At 35.8% G+C, this 20,178-nt stretch overlaps 1 protein-coding gene across 31 annotated transcripts in view; it reads left to right on the plus strand.

Annotated features, from left to right (window-relative positions):
* The window catches only part of CDC42BPA (CDC42 binding protein kinase alpha), a 329,589-nt gene that overhangs the window by 158,053 nt on the left and 151,358 nt on the right, over positions 1 to 20,178 (plus strand). For all 31 annotated transcript variants that reach the window (XR_010150112.1, XM_016939982.4, XM_016940026.4 and 28 more), the window contains 3 exons: positions 12,910 to 13,110; positions 14,737 to 14,985; positions 17,442 to 17,521. Coding sequence is in view for 30 of the 31 variants with exons in the window: in XM_016939982.4 (XP_016795471.1) it covers positions 12,910 to 13,110; positions 14,737 to 14,985; positions 17,442 to 17,521 (530 nt within the window). In the remaining variant the exon portion in view is untranslated. The remainder of the gene's footprint in view (positions 1 to 12,909; positions 13,111 to 14,736; positions 14,986 to 17,441; positions 17,522 to 20,178) is intronic.

Raw genomic sequence — 20,178 nt, forward strand, 5'->3', positions numbered from 1 at the left:
CTAAATTATTTTGTTCACAGACATTTCCCTTGCTATTTGTCTGATATATCTGTTTTAGAAACCATCTATTTATACTGTCTACCCATCCATCCATCCATTTGTCTATCTATGCGCCACCTCCTTCCACAAAGGCATTTGGGCATACTTACAGTGGGGTTGTCTAAAAAGTCACAAGCCATTTCAGCTGCTTATATCAGTGATCTTAAGATTGATAAAATATACCCTTTATGAGACCCTTGTTTGCTCCTTCTTTAGTTGGTGACTTCTGTTGTACTTTAGATATTTCAAAGTTCACCGGGGGTAAAAGAACTAAGTCTCACATAGAAAAAGAAAACGCAGCTTTGCCCGCACTTTTACTTTTTTGTCTTTCTTTTCTAAATTGCTTAGTTATTCTAAGGGATAGTGTTCAGCAAATGAATCCCTTTTTCAGAAAGTTCACAAGTTGATTTAGTTTCATGTTCCCATTTGCTTAACTTTTGCTAACCCTAAACCCGTCAATTGGTTTTTTTTGTTTACTTGATAGCTGGGCATGGTGGTGCGTGCCTGTAGTCCCAGCTACTGAGGAGTCTGAGGTGGGAGGATCTCCTGAGCATGGGAGGCAGAGGTTGCAGTGAGCCAAGATTGCACCACTGCACTCCAGCCTGGGCAACAGTGAAGTCCTGTCTCCCACCCCCTCACTCCCCCACTGCCACCCAGAAAAAAAAGGCTGGGCATGGTGGCTCACGCTTGTAATCCCAACACTTTGGGAGGCTGAGGCAAGAGGATCACTTGAGTCCAGGAGTTTGAGACCAGCTTAAGCAACATAGTGATACTCTGTCTCTGTTTTAAAGGAAAAAAAAGTTTATATGCCACAGTTTTATTCTGTTTTTTTTTTTTTTAACTTCATTTTTTTCTGGCCATATAGGAGAGGTCCAAAAATATATCAGTTTAATTGACAGAAACTTTTTGGAGGACAGTTTAGTATAATACATTCCAAAAGCCATGAAAATGTCACATTACTCTAGACCAGTAATTTTAACTTTGGAAAAATTTTATTATTATTTTTTTAGACAAAGCCTCTGTTGCCTAGGCTGGAGTGCAGAGGCGCCATCTTAGCTCACTGCAACCTCCGCCTCCTGAGTTCAAGTGATTCTTCTGCCTCAGCCTCCCAAGTAGTTGGGATACAGGCAAGCACCACCACGCCTGGCTAATTTTTGTATTTTTTGTAGAGATGGGGTTTCACCATGTTGGTCAGGCTGGTCTCAAACTCCTGACCTCAGGTTATCTGCCCACCTCGGCCTCCCAAAGTGCTGGGATTACAGGCGTGAGCCACCGTGCCCGGCCAACTTTGGAAAATTTGTCCTACAGTGATAACTTCGTTAAAAAGAATTATGTGACCTCTGTCTCTGGCCATGATAGAGGGATTAAATTGGTACCAAATTAGCACTCCCGCTGTAAGGAACTGTAAAACTGGATACAGTAGTTGAAGCTACTGTTTTCCAGCAGTGGACAACAGGCAGCATAATACTATTATCCCTGACATAAATGAACTCGTGAGGTATTCCTCACGATTGTGCAAAGACTGGGGCAGTTCCTGACTCTGATGCAGAAAGCTAGAGTGAAAGCAGAGCTGGACTACCTGCAGCAGCTGGAATATGCAGGGCTTGGCATTGGAGAGGAGGGAATTGTGCAGAGAGAGGGCATAAAGTGCCTCATGAAGGTTGGGCTGTGCATTGTACCACAAGACCATATGAGGCTTGACAATAGCAGATGATAGCATTTGAAAACAGACCAGAATACTAATGATCAAGCAGATCTCCCAGGCGGGAAACAGTGCTAGGGGAAATTGAATTTTCATCCCTGGAGAGCCAGCTAACACCTTTGTATCACCTAAGACCTACTCTCTAACAACCTAAGTCCAAGCCCTGATTAGATCCATAGAGTTTGGAAGTCTTCCTTCCAAGTAGAGGGGCTTATGACAAATCTTAGATTTTTGTATGAACCTACAATCACAGAGTGTATCTGTAAGCTAACTCGTGGTCAAGGAGATCAGTCAGTAATTTTTTTATGTGCTTACATAAGAATTGTTTTTCTTCATAAGAAGATAATAGAATCAATACTCTCTATAACATCTTATTCACAATGACAAGGATTCAAAAAAAAAAATCACTGAACCAAACAAAAATGGGGATGTGGATAGTGATACAGAGTCAGATAAAAGCAGTCAGTAGAGGCCTGGCTGGCACACATGTTGGACTTAGCAGACAGAGAATTAAAGAAGTGATCATAGGTCGGTCACAGTGGCTCACGCCTGTAATCCCAGCACTTTGGGAGGCCAAAGAGGGTGGATCACCTGAGGTCAGGAGTTTGAGACCGCCTGGCCAACACAGTGAAAACTTGTCTATACTAAAAATACAAAATTAGCCAGGCATGGTGGCACATGCCTGTAATCCCAGCTACTCACTCAGGAGGCTGAGGCAGGAGAATCGCTTGAACCCAGGAGGTGGAGGTTGCAGTGAGCCAAGATGGTGCCATTGCACTCCAGCCTGGGCAACAGGATGAGACTGCGTCTCAAAAAAGAAAAAAAAAAAAAGTTATAAAAATATTTAAGAAAACAAAGGAAAATGTAGCCTTAAAGATTACACAAATAAGGAATTTCAGCAGAAAAATGAATCAAATGGACATTTTACGATTAGAAAGTACAGTAACTGAAATTTAAAATTCACTGGATGAGGTTAAAAGTGGAGTAGAGATAGGAGAAGAAACAGCCAGTGAACTTGAAGACAGATGAGTAGAGATGAGCCAATGTGAAAAACAGAGAAAAATATTGAGACCAAATAAATAGAGGCTTAAGGATCCATATAGAAGAAAAGAGTGAGATGTGGGGGAAAAAAAATGTGTAAGTAATGGCTCAACCTTCCCAAATGTGATGAAAAACTCAGATCTAAGAATTTTACCATATCTCAAACCTATAAAGAGAACCACATCTAGCCATGTCAGATGTGGTTAAAGTGCCGAAAACTAAAGATTAAAACATTTAAAAGCAGCCAGAAGGAAAGACATATTACATACAGAGGAGAAATGGTAAGGACTACTGACCTGTCATGAGAAATCATGGAGTGATGTCTTTAAAGTGCTGAAGGAAAAAAATGTGTAAACTGAGGTTTCTGTATTAAGAAAAATATCCCTCAAAAATGAGAGTGAATTAGACATTTTCAGATAAATGGAAGATGAGAAAAATTAATCTCTAGCAGGCCTGAATGCTAAAGAATGTCCTCCATGTCAAAGGAAATGATACTGTTTGGACATTTGGATTTATAGCATAAAAATATCATATGCAGTAAATAAGTGGGTAAATAAAATGTCTATACTGTCTTATTTAATTTACATAAAAGGTACCTGTTAAAAGCAAAAATAATGTAATGTGTAATTATTTGTAATGTGGGTTTATGACATGTAGAAGTAAAGGATATGACAATAGTCACATAAACAATGGAAGATATGTATATGGAATTATACTGCTCTAGGATAACTGTATATAGGAAATATAAAATGAGAAGTGGGTAGTGCCAGGTATGACATTGGAAGAGGGAAATAGCATGGTGGTGTTACTGAGTTGAGAAAACAGAGATTGAAATCAGGGAGGCTTTAGCATCTGGAATTTGGGGCCACCATTCCAGAGAGGATAGAGCTGCAGGGAAAAATAACTCCACGGAGAGAGCTAGTGAGTCTCCAGTCCTGCATATTACAAGCCCGATGGACTCAAAGTTGGAGATAGAGTCCCTGTAGTCTGATGTTTGCCTCTCTAAATTCCTTTTGAATGCATTCGAAAAGCAAATTCCAGAATGCATGAGTAATATTTCTGTCTCTGAGTTTCCTCCAATTATATTTGTTCTTGAGAGTCTGGTGTGTCCTCCCAGTCATTCATTCTGATTTTTCTGGACAATAGGATAATATTTTATGTTTTGTTTCTAGCATACTTATTGATGAACTCAAAATGGTTTTCTTGGACATAATATCAAGTTGGACTTCCATTTTCAAAACCATAGGCTTTGAGAGGCCTATGGCAGGCCTCTCAAAGTCTTTGAGACTTTGGGAGGCCAAGGCAGGAGGATTGCTTGAGCCCAGGAGTTTGAGACCAGCCTGAGCAACATAGCAAGACCTCATCTCTACAAAAAAATATAAAAAATTAGTTAGGCATGGTGGCATGCACCTATAGTCCCAGTTACTCAGGAGGTTGAGATGGGAGGATCGCTTGAGCTTGGGACCTGGTCAAGGCTGCAGTGACTGTGATGGTGCCATTGCATTCCAGCCTGGGTGGCAGCAAGATCCTGACTCCAAAAAAATAAATAAATAAATAATAAAAATAAATAAAAATAAAAAAACACTATAATGAAGAAGCTTTATTTTATTTCAGATTTTTAAATTAATTTTTAGATTTTATTGTCTTATTTTTTGAGGCAGGGTCTTGCTCTATCACCCACGCAAGTTCAGTGGTGCTTTGAGCATTTCATTTACTTACATATTTCCCATAACCATATTTGTGCTGCTGTCTCTTGATTATTTATTTTTAGATACTAACTCATACTATCCTACCATGGTAGATGAGGATTCAGGTCTTTTGCTCTGCTCTTGCCCATCCAGTACACATCCTCTCTATCCTCCCAATGTAATTATCACACAATCCCTCGTTAAATCCTGTTTGGTATTTTATTATGACAATACAAATACTCATCGTCGTGTCATAGTTTTTTAAAATTGCACTTCTTTTCTTCAGAACCTTTTTATTCTTCCTGGTGTAAGTGACCACTTTGCTCTGCTTAATTTCCCGTGTAATTGTCACCAATTTATCCTCAAACTCTCCACCATGTTGAATTACTTAATAAAAGGAATTTAGCAGTTCCTTTTTTTCCCATGGAGATATTCATACTGGAGTCTTGCATTCTCCTAATCTGGACTGTTTGTTCTAGAGACCTACTGCATAGGTACTATCCTAGGACTACCTTTCATTGTCTTCATGGAATTTATGTTGTTCTCTAGTATCGGACTCTGTTTCCTGGATCCTATGTGGTGATAGCTGCCTGAGGAAGGTTCCATTGGAAGTAAATATTTCATAATCTTCCATGTCTGAAAAATGCCTTCATATTGTATTGATAGTTTGTCTGGACATAGTATTCTAGATTTGAAACTATTTTCCTCTTAGAATTTAGAAGGCATTATGTTGTCTTTTAACTTACAGTGTTGCTGTTAAGACATCTGACGCCATTCTGAGTCTCAGTCCTTTTATTACAGCCTTTCTCTCTATATCTGGAAGCTTTTAGAACGTTTTATTTATTCCCAGTGTCCTGAAATGTTATGATTGTTGACTTTGTGTGGGTCATTATTTATTATTTGGACAGCTGCCTCAAATCTACGATCTTTTCCCAAGTTTGTGACTTTCAAATTAAGTTTCAACTTACTTTTTCTGTTATATCTCGGTCAAAACCATACCAGCTGAATCAATTTACCTTAAGAAGTCAATTTCTGTTGGTGAAGTGTTTGCTATAATTCTTTTTCTTGCTCTAAAATTATCTTGGCTATTCTTGGCCCTTCATTTTTCTATGTGATTGTTAGAATTAGCATATTGGTTTATATCCATACATGTACATACATGTGAACAATCCTTCATAAACACTGGCTTATGTATTTAAGACCTGCTTTGAAATTAGCTTAATTTTGGGAACATTTATGTCTATAACATGGAATCTTCTCATCTATGAATGTTGTGTTTCTTTTTATTGTTTCAGGTTTTATGTCTGTTAATACAGTTCCATGATGTTTACTATTAATCCATTACCTAGATGAGTTAGATTTGCTCCTAAACGACTTACAGATTTTTTAATGTTACCTGTATTATAAATGATACTTGTTTAAATTTGCAGTTTAATAGCGTGTTGCTCTTCTTTAGGATTAGAATTGATTTTGTATATTCATCCTGAATCTAGCAATCTTGCTAATTTTTTATCGGTTTAAAATAGTTTATAGATTCTTCTAGATTTTTCATATAATAAATCACGTAATCCGTAAATTATGACAAACTTTGGGTTTGTTTCTTCACAATCTTTATATGTGCTATTTTTTTTCTTACCATGGAGTCTAATGACCTTCAGTACAATGTTAAATAGGTGCAGTAATGTTTCTGTAGCTTCAAATTAATTTAATGTTTGCAGTTAGCTTTTGGTATATATATCTTATCAAATTATGAAATTCCTTCTCATTTCTGATTACCAGAGTTTTTTTGTTATGATTCTGGTTGTAACTAAATTACTTTTCTGCATCCATTGAGATGATGTTAGGTTGTTTTTCCTTTAATCAGTTAATCTGATAAATGACAGCTTTTCCATTGTTAAATCATTCATTCTTTGAGTAAATATGACTTTATCAAGATGTTATATTGCAGTATTTTAACACATTCCTAGTTGACTCTACTACTATTTTATATAGTATTGTTACCTGGCATTCATACATGACATTAGTCATATCTCAGACTGGAGTATAATTTTTTTTCCTTAAATTGTTCTTCTCTGATTTTTAGGTTTAGGTCATTTTAGCCTTCTAAAATAAACAGAGGACCCATATTTTCCCCTTACCCATTTTGGCTCTAGAATAGTTTATAGTACAGTTATCTGTTAACTTATGTCATTGGTAGAATTTACTTTTAAATCACCTTAGCCTGGGTGAAGTTTTGTTTTCTTCTATTTTATTTTGTTTTGCAGATAGATTTTGTACTATTGATTCAAATTTTTAATGATTATAGGTCTGTTGGATTTTCTCTTTCTTCCTGAGTTTTAATACGTTATAGTCTTTTCAGTGAAAATTGTCCATTTTCTCTGAGTTTTCAATTGTATTGCCATAAAGTAGTTCAGACCACCTTCTTCCTAGTTTTAACATCTCTGTTACAGTGTCAGTTTGCCCCCCTTTTCCTAGTATTGTTTATTTGTGCTTCTCTTTTCCTTCATAAGTTTTGATACAGAGCATTCTACTGTTCAATTCTAAATATTTTCCAACTTAAGTTAGAATTCTTCTATGGGCCACTATTTAGTGATATGCCCTTTTAATATTCATAGTATTATATTTATTTGTTTAGTTAGTTATTCCTGGTTTCAGTTTACTGTAGATTGGGTCTATTTGGTATCAGATTTTTTTGGCATTTTTTGAAATTTGCTTTGTGATTTTGTAACAGGCTAGTTTTTATATGTTCTATGTTTATTTGAAAAGAATACTTTTTTTTTCTAACTTTTGGGTACAGATGTGTATGCCCATAAGATTAAAATTGTTAATTTTGTCATTCAGTTTTTTTGTGTTCTTAACCATTTTATTTCTCTGATCTATTTATTCGTTTTTTAAAAATCCTTATGATGGTAAATTTGTTAACTTTTCTTTGTAATCATCAATGTTTTGCACAGCTCTTTTGTAGCTTTGCTGTTAGGTATATATTATTCAGAATTGACATTTCTTCCAGGGTATTTTCTTTTATATTATATTAATGAATTTTAAAAAAATCTTACAATGATTTTGGCATGAGGATATATTTAATTGATATTACTGTAGCTACCTTAAGTTTCTTTTCTTTATCATATGCCTGATATATCCCTTTCCATCCATTTACTTTTAACTTTCCTGCGTCCTTATGTTTTAAGTGCATCCCTTTTAAACAGATTATTGCTGATGTTTTTCCCATTTGTTCATTTTGATTTTGTGTGTTGTCCTGTGTAACAGGTTTGTTTAACAGGTGAATTTAATCCATGTATAAATTTTGTGATTATTAATATACTTATTTCTAGTATCTTATGTGCAGTTTATTATTGGTTTTGCTTGTTTCTTTGCATGTATGCTTGAGTTTGTTTTCTTCTTTCTTGCCTTCTGTTGACTTGATCAAGTTTAGCTTTAAAATTTCTCTTTGTTTGGAAGTTACATATTCTAAGTATTTTAGTGTTTATCTTTACATTTTTAAACATTTGTAGTTTACCTCCTGTCTAGAGTTTATCAGTTTTTCTGCCACATTCCCTATCAAAACAAGAAACTTAGATTACTTCACACTGTAATTAACTCAACATGCAACACTCACAACAAAAATTAACTCAAAATGGGTCAAAGACCTAAATACAAAAACTAAAACTGTGAAACTCTTAGAAAAAAAATAGAAGGGATACCTTTATGACATTGGATTTGTCAGTGATTTCTTGGGGATGACACAAAATTACAGGCAACGAAAGAAAAAAATAGATAAATTGGGCAATATCTGCATTAAAACTTCTGTACATCAAAGGGCACGATCAGAGTGAAAAGGCAACATGGAATGAGAGAAAATATTTGCAAATCATATGTCTAATAACAGGTTAGTCTCTAAAATATGTAAAAACTCCTACAAGTCAGCAACAAAGAACAAAGGACCCTGTTAAAAAATGGACAAGGTATTTATTTATTTTTATTTTATTTTATTTTAGAGACAGAGTCTTGCTCTGTCGCCTAGGCTGGTGTCAGTGGCGTGATCTCGGCTCACTTATCCTGCCTCAGCCACCCGAGTAGTTGGGATTTCAGATGTTCACCACCACACCCAGCTATTTTTTTTTTTTTTTTGTAGAGACTGGGTTATGCCCTGTTGGCCAGGTTGGTCTCAAACTCCTGACCTCAAGTGATTGACCCACCTCAGCCTCCCAAAGTGCTGGGACAAGGAACTTAAATAGACATTTCTCCAAAGAAGATATTTAAATGGCCAATTAGCACTTGAAAAGGTGCTCAACATCACTAATAATTAGAGAAACACAAAACCACAGGGATACACCATCGCACACTCAGCAGGATTGCTACTATCAAAAACAGAAAATAACAAGTGTTGTCAAGGATGTGAACAAATTAGGATCCTTGGGCACTGTTGGTGGGAATGTAAAATATGGAAAATGGTATGGGTAGCTCTTCAAAAAATTGAAAATAGAATTACCACGTGATCCAGAGTTCCTCCTCTGGGTATATACCCAAAAGAAGTGAAAGCAAGGAGTTGAACATACATTTGTACACTCATTTTTAGAGCAGCATTGTTCACAGTAGCCAAAGGGTGACAGATGAATGGATAAACAAAATGTGCTGTATACATACAATGGAATATCAATCAATTTTAAAAAGAAAGGAAATTCTGACACGTGCTACAACATGGATGAAACCTTAGGACATTATGTTAATGAAATAAGCCAGTTACAAAAGTACAAATATTTTATGATTCCACTTATGTGAGATAACTATAGTAATCAAGTTCAAAGAAACAAAGTACAATGGTGGCTTCCAGGGTCTAGGGGAAGGGGGAATGGGGGAATTACTGATGGGTACAGAGTTAAAATTTTCCAAGATGAAAAAATTTTAGAGAAGGATGGTGGGGACTGGTTGCACAACAGTGTGAAGGTACTTATGCCGTTGAACTGCACACTTCTAAAAATCATTAAGATAGTAAATTTTATGTCTATTTTTACCACCATTAAAAATAATAATTAAAAATTTAAAAAACCTAAGAAATTTAGAATACTTGAATCCTGTTTACACCCTCAGTAATATGTTTTTGTTTTTCCAGTGTTTAATTTCCAACTTCTTTTTTTTTTTCTTTTTTTTTTTTTTAGGGAGGTAAAGTGGGTGGTTTTTAAAAATTTTTATTTTTCTATTTGTAAACTGACAAATTATAGTTGAATACATTTATGGGGTAAACTTATTTTTCAGCCCTAAGGTGGTTACTCCTGCCTCTTTTTCTAGTCCTTGTCCTCCTTCTTCTTCATTATGTTATCCAATTAACCACCATTTAAATGTATTAGTAAAGTTTACTAATATCTTTGTTCATAATTGCTTCTAGTATCACATTCTTCCATCTTGGTTAAATTTCTTGTTTTCCGAAGTATACCCTTTAGTGCTTGTTTAGCCGAAAGGAAATGTTAGCGATAGTTTACTCAGTCTTGTGTGAAAATGTATCATTTCTGTATCATAATTTAGGTAGGTAGGTAATACTATATTGACAATTATTTTGTCTTATCACTTTGAAGGTACAACTTCATTTTCTTCTGACTGCAATTCTTAGTTATTAATAATTCAGCTGTTGGTCTAATTGTCATTTCTTAGTAGATAATCTCTATTCTTTAATGTTTTTAAAATCTCTTTGGCTTTGGTATTCTGTAGTTTAATTCCAATGTGTATAGACATGAGTCTGCTTTTATTTATCTTCTAAGTACTTTTTGTTTTTTTTGTTTTTTTTTTTTTGAGACAGGGTTTCACTCTTGTCGCCCAGGCTGGAGTGCAGTGATGCCATCTCTGCTCACTGCAACCTCGACTTCCCAGGCTCAAGCAATCCTCCCACCTCAGCCTCCCGAGTTGCTGGTAGTACAGACATGTGCCACCATGTCCAGCTAATTTTTGTATTTTTTGTAGAGATGTGGTTTCACGATGTTGCCCAGGCTGGTCTCCAACTTCTGAGCTCAAGTGATCCACCCGCCTCAGCTTCCCAAAGTGGTGGGATTACTGGTGTGAGCCACTGCGCTCAACCTCTTCTAAGTACTTTATGCCCTTCCTGCATCCAGGAATTCGAGTCTTATATCATTCTTGAAAAAATTTAAGCTTTGTCTCTTTGGATATTGCTTTCCACTATTCTCTCTTTTATCTCATTCTCTTATACTATGTTGAACTTGTCCATTCTAGGGTCTGTACGTCTTAGCCTTTCTTCCAAATTTTCCATTTTTTAAGTCTTCATATTAGATGCTAGTTAATTTCTTCAGCTCTTCTTCAGGTTTATTATTCTCGTCAACTGTATCTAATCCACTGTTTACCTATTTATTACGTTTATTTTATTTCAGTGGCTATTTTCATTTCTAGGACTTCCGTTTGATTTTTAAAAACTTTTGTGTTTGTTGATTTTTTTAGGTCTTTAATAATTTTAAACATGCTTATTTCATAGAGTGGATCTGATTGTTGTTAGGGATCTAATTGTTCTGTTTGTTGGGATTTCTGAGTTACTCATAATAGACAGTTTACTCATTTGGTTTATATTATTGGATTGTGAGTTCATATTCAGCAAGATTTTATGTTTAAGAATTATATCTGCCAAATTTGAGCATGTGTCCTCCAGAGTAGATTTGAATTTGTTTTGCTTCCTAGAGGCAACTAACCTTGGGTCAGTGTTAATGCCGGTTTCTTGGCTTGGGAACTTTTCGACCACAGAAGCGGTGTGCATTTGAATCCCAAATGTTGAGACTATGTGATGTAATGTTACGAATTTCTACAGGAACAATATTTTTCATTTATCACACATAAGTCAAGATAGATGAAATGTCTTGTCCTTCTCTGCTTTGTGGCAGATTTTTATAATGTACCGTTTTTCTTACAGTATACGTTTTAAGGCAAAAGGTATGTATATAGGGCAGCCTTTGTCTTCAAACTCGCCCCCTTATGTAAGCTAAGGATAAAGTCTTCTCCTTTGTTCTTACCTCATATAAGCATAAGGTACTCGCTTTTGTGTATGTTAAAATTTGAGTACCTAGGAAATGAAAACCAACAATTCCCCAACCCTACTCATCTCTAATGCTTATTATCCTGATTCTCAAGCATTTCTTGATTACTGACCTCTAAGAATCTCTCTTTGTAAAAAAGTTCTTTTATATGTTTATACAAATAATTGTTATATTTTATCTAGCTTTTTTTTTTTTTTTTTTTTTGCTTTTGAGACTGAGTCTTGCTCTGTCGCCCAGGCTGGAGTGCAGTGGCGCAATCTTGGCTTACTGCAAGCTCCGCCTCCCGGGTTCACACCATTCTCCTGCCTCAGCCTCCCAAGTAGCTGGGACTGCAGGCACCCACCACCACGCCTGGCTAATTTTTTTGTGTTTTTAGTAGAGATGGGGTTTCACTGTGTTAGGGTGTTTATCTAGCATTTTAAGAGTTTGTAATGGAAGGGTTTTCAAGTCATTTAATCTCAGTATTGCTAAAATGTAAGTTTATCCTAATTATTCAGAATTGGAAATGTAGTCTAGAAAATCCAAAGTATTAACTGGTATTCTACTTTAGGAATGTTCATGTTTTGGATAAGTTCTTCTAAAACATGTAAAGGGCCAATATTCTTTTACTTCAAAGTACCTTACAACATGCATATCCAGGATTTTTCTAGTTACCTGTTTTATTTTTTCTTCCACTTTTTTACAGAGATAGGGTCTTGCTGTGTTGCCCAGGCTTGTCTCAAACTCCTGGGCCCAAGTGATTCTCCCACATTGGCTTCCCAAAGTGCTGGGATTACAGATGTCAGCTCCCATGCCTGGTTTTAATTACCTGTTTTCTAATTAAACCTAACCTGCTATAACAAGTACTCAACTTTTTTTCTCTATTGGAACTTTAGATTTTGAAGGATATACCTCTTCTTTTATAGTTTTTTAAATTAGTAAGTAGTTTGTTGTACATTATTGACGTGTATTTTCTTAGGTTTCTATTAAGGAGTTTGAACATAATCTCCAGGCTTCTCATAGCGTTGGCCTAACTATCAGGAGCTTTTTCCCCCCATCTCATTGTACAATTTTGACGGTTTCATTTTTTTTTTTTTTACACGTATAGGTTTGACAGGTAATTATCAATAATGAGTGTTCTAAACCAAATATTCAGTTTGTTCTTAATTGGTATGATGGTTTAAATTAAATTGTTCCTCTCAATGTCATCAGTTAAGTAACACTATAATAAAAGTTCTATAGTGTTATGAAATCCTGAAAACTATTAATGTGGGGATAATATACAATTTAACATATATACAAGGATTATTATTATTTTTCAGATAATGACAAAGATGTGTTTATGAGATAATGTCTATTGTGTATCTTAAGTAACTATTTAAAATATTTTATTTCTAATATAGGAGATTAATAAAAATGTAAATTTCTTCAGGTTCAGTCCTCAGTGGCTGTAGGAACTCCAGATTATATCTCTCCTGAAATCCTTCAAGCCATGGAAGATGGAAAAGGGAGATATGGACCTGAATGTGACTGGTGGTCTTTGGGGGTCTGTATGTATGAAATGCTTTACGGAGAAACACCATTTTATGCAGAATCTTTGGTGGAGACATACGGAAAAATCATGAACCACAAAGTTAGTATATTTTACTTTTGTTCTAATTAATGTGGTAAATAACACATATAATAAAACCATTTTTAAAGAGAAAATATTTTTCTAAAAACAGTGAACAATCACATTTCTATCCTAGTATGGGACAGGACAACATAAATAGTCAAAATCCATAAATTATTCATAAGTTATTAGTTCTAATTTTCTTGTATTTTATTAGAGATGCCGCTAAGTAGGAAATTAAGTGGTCTCCCCAGTAGAATAACAAAGGTCATAAGTAGAGAATTTAGATCATTGCTTACTATAGTATATGTATAATCATGACTAGAATATGTGTAAAAAAATTTTCAACTTTAGTAGTAATAAGTGCAATACAAATTTAAAATAAGGATGAGATATTTTTTTTCTTGTCAAATTAGCAAAGATCAAAAGAAAAATAGTACTCTGTACCATAAATAATGCAGTGAGATGGGCATTCTAAGACATTAATAGGAATATAAATTGGTGTAACCTTTCTGTTCAGGAAGTTTACAGGTGTGCACCTAGAGCCTTAAAAAATGGTTAGAGGTTTTGATTGAGCAACTTCAGTCTAGGAATCTACCCTATGACATTCTCAGTAGAACAAAGATATATGTACAAGGATACCTATTCTAACGTTATTTATGATCACAGAACACTAGAAGCAACACAGACACACAACAAGAACAAATTAATGAAACGTTAATATATTTAGTACTAAGTGAAATAGACTGTTCATAATAATAAGAAGAAAGGTTTTATTAGCAGTCTTAGAAGATTGTGAGCAGTTGCAAATACTTAGAATATGAATATCCGATAGAAGGGAATGATAATCTATTCTTTTTAATTTGTTCCAGTGAAGCAATTATGATTAGTTGCTTTACGTGTATAAAAATCAGTTTTATAGGGTTTATATTCTTCTTCCTGTTTGCAAAGATAATGTTTCATATAGTTATAAAGAGTTGAAAGACTGGAAATAGCAGCAGGGTTGTAAATAGCATGTACATCATTTGAATTAGAAAAAAATATTGTAGTATAACATGATATTTAACAGCACAGATTACAGCTTCAGTTCAAATTCTGGTTCTGCCACTTCCTAGATGTGTAATGTTGAGAAAGTTACTTGAATTCTCTGTGTCTTTATTTCTTCTATAATATTAGCATAGTAGGAGTACCCACCTAAAATGACTGTTTTGAGGGTTAAATGAGTAACGTACTTTAAATAGTGTCAGATACATATTATGTCCTTTAAAAATATTTATTATTAGTTAATCATTAGTATGTAACTTATATGACCATTATAATCATCTATCTCGATTTAAATACAGTCAAATTCCACTACTTTGAAGTAATTTCTCTTCATTCTGATAGCAGTTTAAGATATCTAAGGTACAATGTATTCTTCTTTCTATAGCGCATGCATGATTGAGTCATATATGAAATTAAAAGTCCTAGGAAAATGATCTTCTGTCATTCATCCCTGTATTCCTTTAGTATTAGTACTTTGCACCAACATGCAGTTATTAGATATATTTAAAATAAAATGTATTTTTAAGAAAATAAATAAGTCAACCAACCTACTTAGTATATTAAACACTGATTTATATTTTGTTTCTGTTTTTCTCTGTTTAGGAGAGGTTTCAGTTTCCAGCCCAAGTGACTGATGTGTCTGAAAATGCTAAGGATCTTATTCGAAGGCTCATTTGTAGCAGAGAACATCGACTTGGTCAAAATGGAATAGAAGACTTTAAGAAACACCCATTTTTCAGTGGAATTGATTGGGATAATATTCGGAACTGTGAAGCACCTTATATTCCAGAAGTTAGTAGCCCAACAGATACATCGAATTTTGATGTAGATGATGATTGTTTAAAAAATTCTGTAAGTATGACACTGTGAAGAAGTTCTATCCCTCTGTTTCTTTCTACTATGGTTATATAGTAATTTTTTGGTTTATAAGTATTTTGCTAGGATGGTTTTACAATGATCAGTTATTAGTCAGTGATCATGGCTTCCGGTGCTTATTCTGTCACAAATCAAATTAAGAAGAAAGTTAACTGAGGTGAACATAGTTATTTGTGACTAAGAACAAAATTAAAATTCAAAGTTTTACCTCTTAGATAAGTTATGCCATTAAGCTTCGTAAGAGAACAAATTAGATACTTAAAAAAGCAGATTTTATGATTGTAAAGTGCAGAGGTTGGCAAATTTCTCCCTAAAACCGTAAAACTGGACAAAATTATCAAAATCGACCATGTCAGGGCCTGATACAACAATTGAAGAGAAATAAATTGAGAAGCATTTATTTGTGAAAAACTGCTGAACTTTAGTTAAAGTCACATATACCACACACGTCCATCCCCACTACTGACTTGGTCTGGGACAGTAGTACTAGTAGCATGGAACTGGATAGAAAAATCAGCAGCTTTGCTGATACAGAGGGCAGATTCCAGGACTAAATACCCAAGCCCAGTGTGTTGCTGCTAACAATAGCAAACTTGGTAGGAAATCAATAGGGAAAATAGTCCACGGACGTGGTATAGCTCTGAGGTACAGCCCTGCCTGAGGTGAATACAGACCTCAAGCCAATTATTCGGCCAGTCCAATAGCCAAATAATTCAACCATTCTTAACTTGTGAGCCATGCCAAAACAGGCCAACATAGTATATTGACCTCTGCTATAACCCTTTAGGTTATATGAGATTAAAATTTAGGAAAATAAGAACTTAAAATTTTTGAGTTTTTTGCCTTTTTAGCCTTCCTCTTTTTTTTTTTTTTTTTTTTTTTGAGACAGAGTCTCGCTCTGTCTCCCAGGCTGGAGTGCTGTGGCACAATCTCGGCTCATTGCAAGCTCCGCCTTCCGGGTTCACGCCGTTCTCCTGCCTCAGCCTCCTGAGTAGCTGGAACTGTAGGCGTGCGCCACCACACCTGGCTAACTTTTATGTTTTTAGTAGAGATGGGGTTTCACCATGTTAGCCAGAATGGTCTTGATCTCCTGACCTTATGATCCACCCTCCTCGGCCTCCCAAAGTGCTGGGATTATAGGCATGAGCCACTGCTCCCGGCCCCTTTTTAGCCTTCTTAATTTGAGCTTTTATTTTTATTCAGTTATTTTATTTACTATGGCTTTAATCCTGTACTAAAAATTTTTATGTTAATGTTATATGACTTAACAAAATCTTTATTTTTAATTTTTGTGGGTACATAATAGGTACACGTTATATAACTTTTCACTGAAACAGTGAATACTATTTCAATACAATAAGCTGTGATCACTGTTTGATAACTGATAATTGTAAAACCATCCTAGTACTATATTCAAGGCAGATAAAAATTTCTCATACTTTCCTGTCTAAACTTCACAAAGAATAATTAAACGGACTTCTCTTACCAATTTTTTATAAATAGAATTATATTTACTGTTAACAAATTATGAATCATTCCAAATTAAATACATAGTACAGTTGATCCTAATTATTCATGGTGGTTATATTCTATATAGTTGCCTTGAACACTGTTAGCTAATATTGAACCATTGCTCTGAGGGAAATACAGGGTTAGGTTTCTGTGAGCCTCTCATCAACTGATCAATATATAGTCTTGTTTTATGTGTGCTTCTCTTTAAAGACACTTTATATAACATATGTTGTTGATTCATTAACACTGAACTCACCACTGAACTCACCACCAGCAGCACTGTAACTCGTGCCTGAATGAAGCTTTTCTAGCACATTATTTTCTCCATAAAGGCACATCACTGTCCTCTGGCGCTAGGAACACTAGACAGCGCTTCAGCACTATGCTTGGGAGCCTTTGCAAGCAGTGAATCACATACAGAGGGCCCAAAAGTGTGAAATGCATGACACCAAAGAGACCCTGTAAAGGACACTTGTTTATAATATGAGAGCTTAAATGAGAAGGCAGAGCCTCTCCTGTTCAACCTCAGCTGGGAATGTGAGCATAGGACATCTCAAATTTTTCTCTGTTCTGCACGTGTCTACAAATGATCATAAAATTACCACAAGTATTGATTTGGGGTTTACAAATAAATATTAGCTTCTACACAAATTTGCAAATACAGAATACATGAATAATAATGACTGTATTCTCAATATCAGACTTTGAATCTTCATTTTACTTTAATTAGAATTTTAGAGTAGCAGTGTTCATGGTCTAAATTTTATATCACTAAACAACTATACCAAACTTACCAGTGTTTTAAAATTGAACAGTCACAATTTTTTTTTAAATATTTCTTTTTGGCATTTTATATTTATAGCCAAGCCTACAGATCATATAGCTATCTATTTCTTACCAGATGTTTTTTCCTCCTTTAGGAAACGATGCCCCCACCAACACATACTGCATTTTCTGGCCACCATCTGCCATTTGTTGGTTTTACATATACTAGTAGCTGGTAAGTTTGAAAAGTTAACATAGTTTGGGCCAAGTGCAGTGGCTCACGCCTGTAATCCCAACACTTTGGGAGGCCAAGACAGGTGTATCATGAGGTCAGGAGATCGAGACCAGCCTGGCCAATATGGTGAAACCCCATCTCTACTAAAAATACAAAAATTAGGTGGGCGTGGTGGCAGGTGCCTGTAATCCCAGCTACTCGGGAGGCCGAGGCAGGAGAATCACTTGAACCTGGGAGGTGGAGGTTGCAGTGAGCCGAGACTGCGCCATTGCAGTGCAGCCTGCGTGACAGAGCGAGACTCTGTCTTAAAAAAAAAAAAAGTTAACATAGTTTGGACAATTTAAAGCAAATTAAATTGAATTGGGGTTCGTAAAAGATGTATGAGAAAACTTTGTGAATTAAAACTTTTTAAAAAATAGAATGAGCCTACTGCTGGAAATAGAAAGTTAAGCATTACAAAATGAATAGAACGCATGAAAATCTTAACTCGTTTTGGAGGGGAAAGAATGGAACAGAGAGCTCAGAATCTAATCCTTACCAATGAAGCAGTAATTAGAAGAGTTTCATGTTGTTGAATATTCTCTAGATGTCAAGCAGGAGAACTTTCAACCCATTAATTCTACCATCCTTTCACTGACCCTCACTTCACTTATATTCCCTATTTCCCCCTTACCCTGTTTAAATTCCATTGAGAATGATTATAATCACTCCTTGTATGCCATTTCAGTTCCTTTGACTGTCTCTCATTCTGTTATACTTGTTTTGCTAAGTGAACATTAACTATTACAATTTTATTCTCTACCTGTACAGTTCCAAATGACTAGAAAAAATAGCTGACTATTCTTACTGGTCTACTTTAAATTCATGATTACCAACCTCAAGTCCCCCTTGTCTGACAAATGTACTGTATTACCCTAGTATATTCACTCTTCCACTCACCTAGTAACTATTTTTTACTTTCTTTTTTTTTTAAGAGATGGGGTCTTGTTCTGGGCAGCAGAAGGGCTGGAATGCAGTGGTGCAGTCCTAGCTCACTATAGCCTCAAACTCCTGGGCACAAATGATCCCCCTGCCTCAGCCTCCTGAGTAGCTGGGACAATAGGCACAAGCCACCATGCCCAGCTAATTTTTAAAACGATTTAGAAATGGAGTCTTGCTGTGCTGTCTAGGCTGGAGTGCAGTGGCACAGTCATAGATCACTACAGCCTCCTACTCCTCAAGCCATCCTCTGGCCTTAACCTCCCCTGTTGCTGGGATTACAGATGTGAGCCACTGCATCTGGCCTATTTCTTTCTACTTGAGTTTGAGACCTCTGTCATCCTCACTTTCAGCTTGCATCTCCTTTCACTGAAAGGATTGAGGCAAACCGCAGACAACTTCCACAAGCTCCAGTTACCATATTTACCGCCTACTTACTGTTGGACCCAAATTCTCTGTTCTTTTCATGGATGAACTGTGCAAGCCTCTAGTAAGGCCAGTATCTTCCATCCCTTCCTGGCTAGTCTAGTGCATGTTTTGCTTTCATGTCATGAATTTTTTTCTTCTTGTGTCATCTGCATCATCAGATCATTTCTATCAGCTTACAAATGTCAGTTCTCCATCTTAATGCAAAATATAAAATCTGGATTCCTCTTCCTTTACCTCTTATCAACCATGTCTCTGCTTTACATTATAGAAAAATTACTTCAACTGTTGACTATATTTTGTTTATGTTTCTCATACTGTTGTTTCTTGAATCCATTCCAGTCAGGTGTGTGCCCCCATCACTTCATGCAAACTACTTTTATCGATGTCACTGTTGACCAACATGTTGCTAAATCTAATGATCACTTGTCAGTCCTAGTCTTACTTATTTGCTTAGTCTCATCTTATTTGCCACAGCTCCATACTTTTAAAATACCACCTTCTCCTATCTTCTAGGGCACTTGACTGAGTTTCTCTCACCTTGCTGGTCATTCCTTCTCAGTCTCCATACCTGATCCCTCCTGATTTCCCTGACTTGTGAATATCAGAGTGTCCTATGGCTCAGTCTTTGGACTTCTCTTTTCCATCTAAACTCTGTAGTGTTCTCCCAAAGATTTGCTGATGACTTCTAAACGTGCATCTCCAACTGAGACCTCTCCTCTCGTCTACTTAAAAATCTGTTTTAACCACCCACTTACTATGTAAATAACTTTCTTTTAGTTCTCTGATCCTGTTCAGGTGATCCTCTTAAAAGATAATCAGAACATGTCACTCCCCTGTTCAGAACCAGTCCACCCATCCCCAACTCCAGTGGCTTCATATTTTAACTCCAAATCAAACTTCTTACAAGGCCCTACATGACTGCCTTACTTTTATCTTTCTGAGTTTATTTTTCCTTGTTTACTCAACTCCATCCACACAGGCCTCCTTTCTGGGCTGTGAACATGCCAGACATACTCTTGTCTCGGGGCTTTAGTACTTCTGTTTCATCTGCTTGGAACATTCTTTCTTTTGATATTCCGTTAACTGGTCCCCTCACCCTTACTTAGCTTTTTCCAAAGTTACTTTAGCAGTGACAGCTTTCCTAACTACTTTATCTAAATTTTTATCTCCTCCTCTTCAATACTTTATTTCTCCCTTTCCTGCTTTATGTTTTCTCCTTAGCATTTAACATTTTCTAATGTAATGAATAT

The sequence above is a fragment of the Pan troglodytes genome, chromosome 1 (genome assembly GCF_028858775.2).
Source record: "Pan troglodytes isolate AG18354 chromosome 1, NHGRI_mPanTro3-v2.0_pri, whole genome shotgun sequence".
Taxonomy (NCBI): Eukaryota; Metazoa; Chordata; class Mammalia; order Primates; family Hominidae; genus Pan; species Pan troglodytes.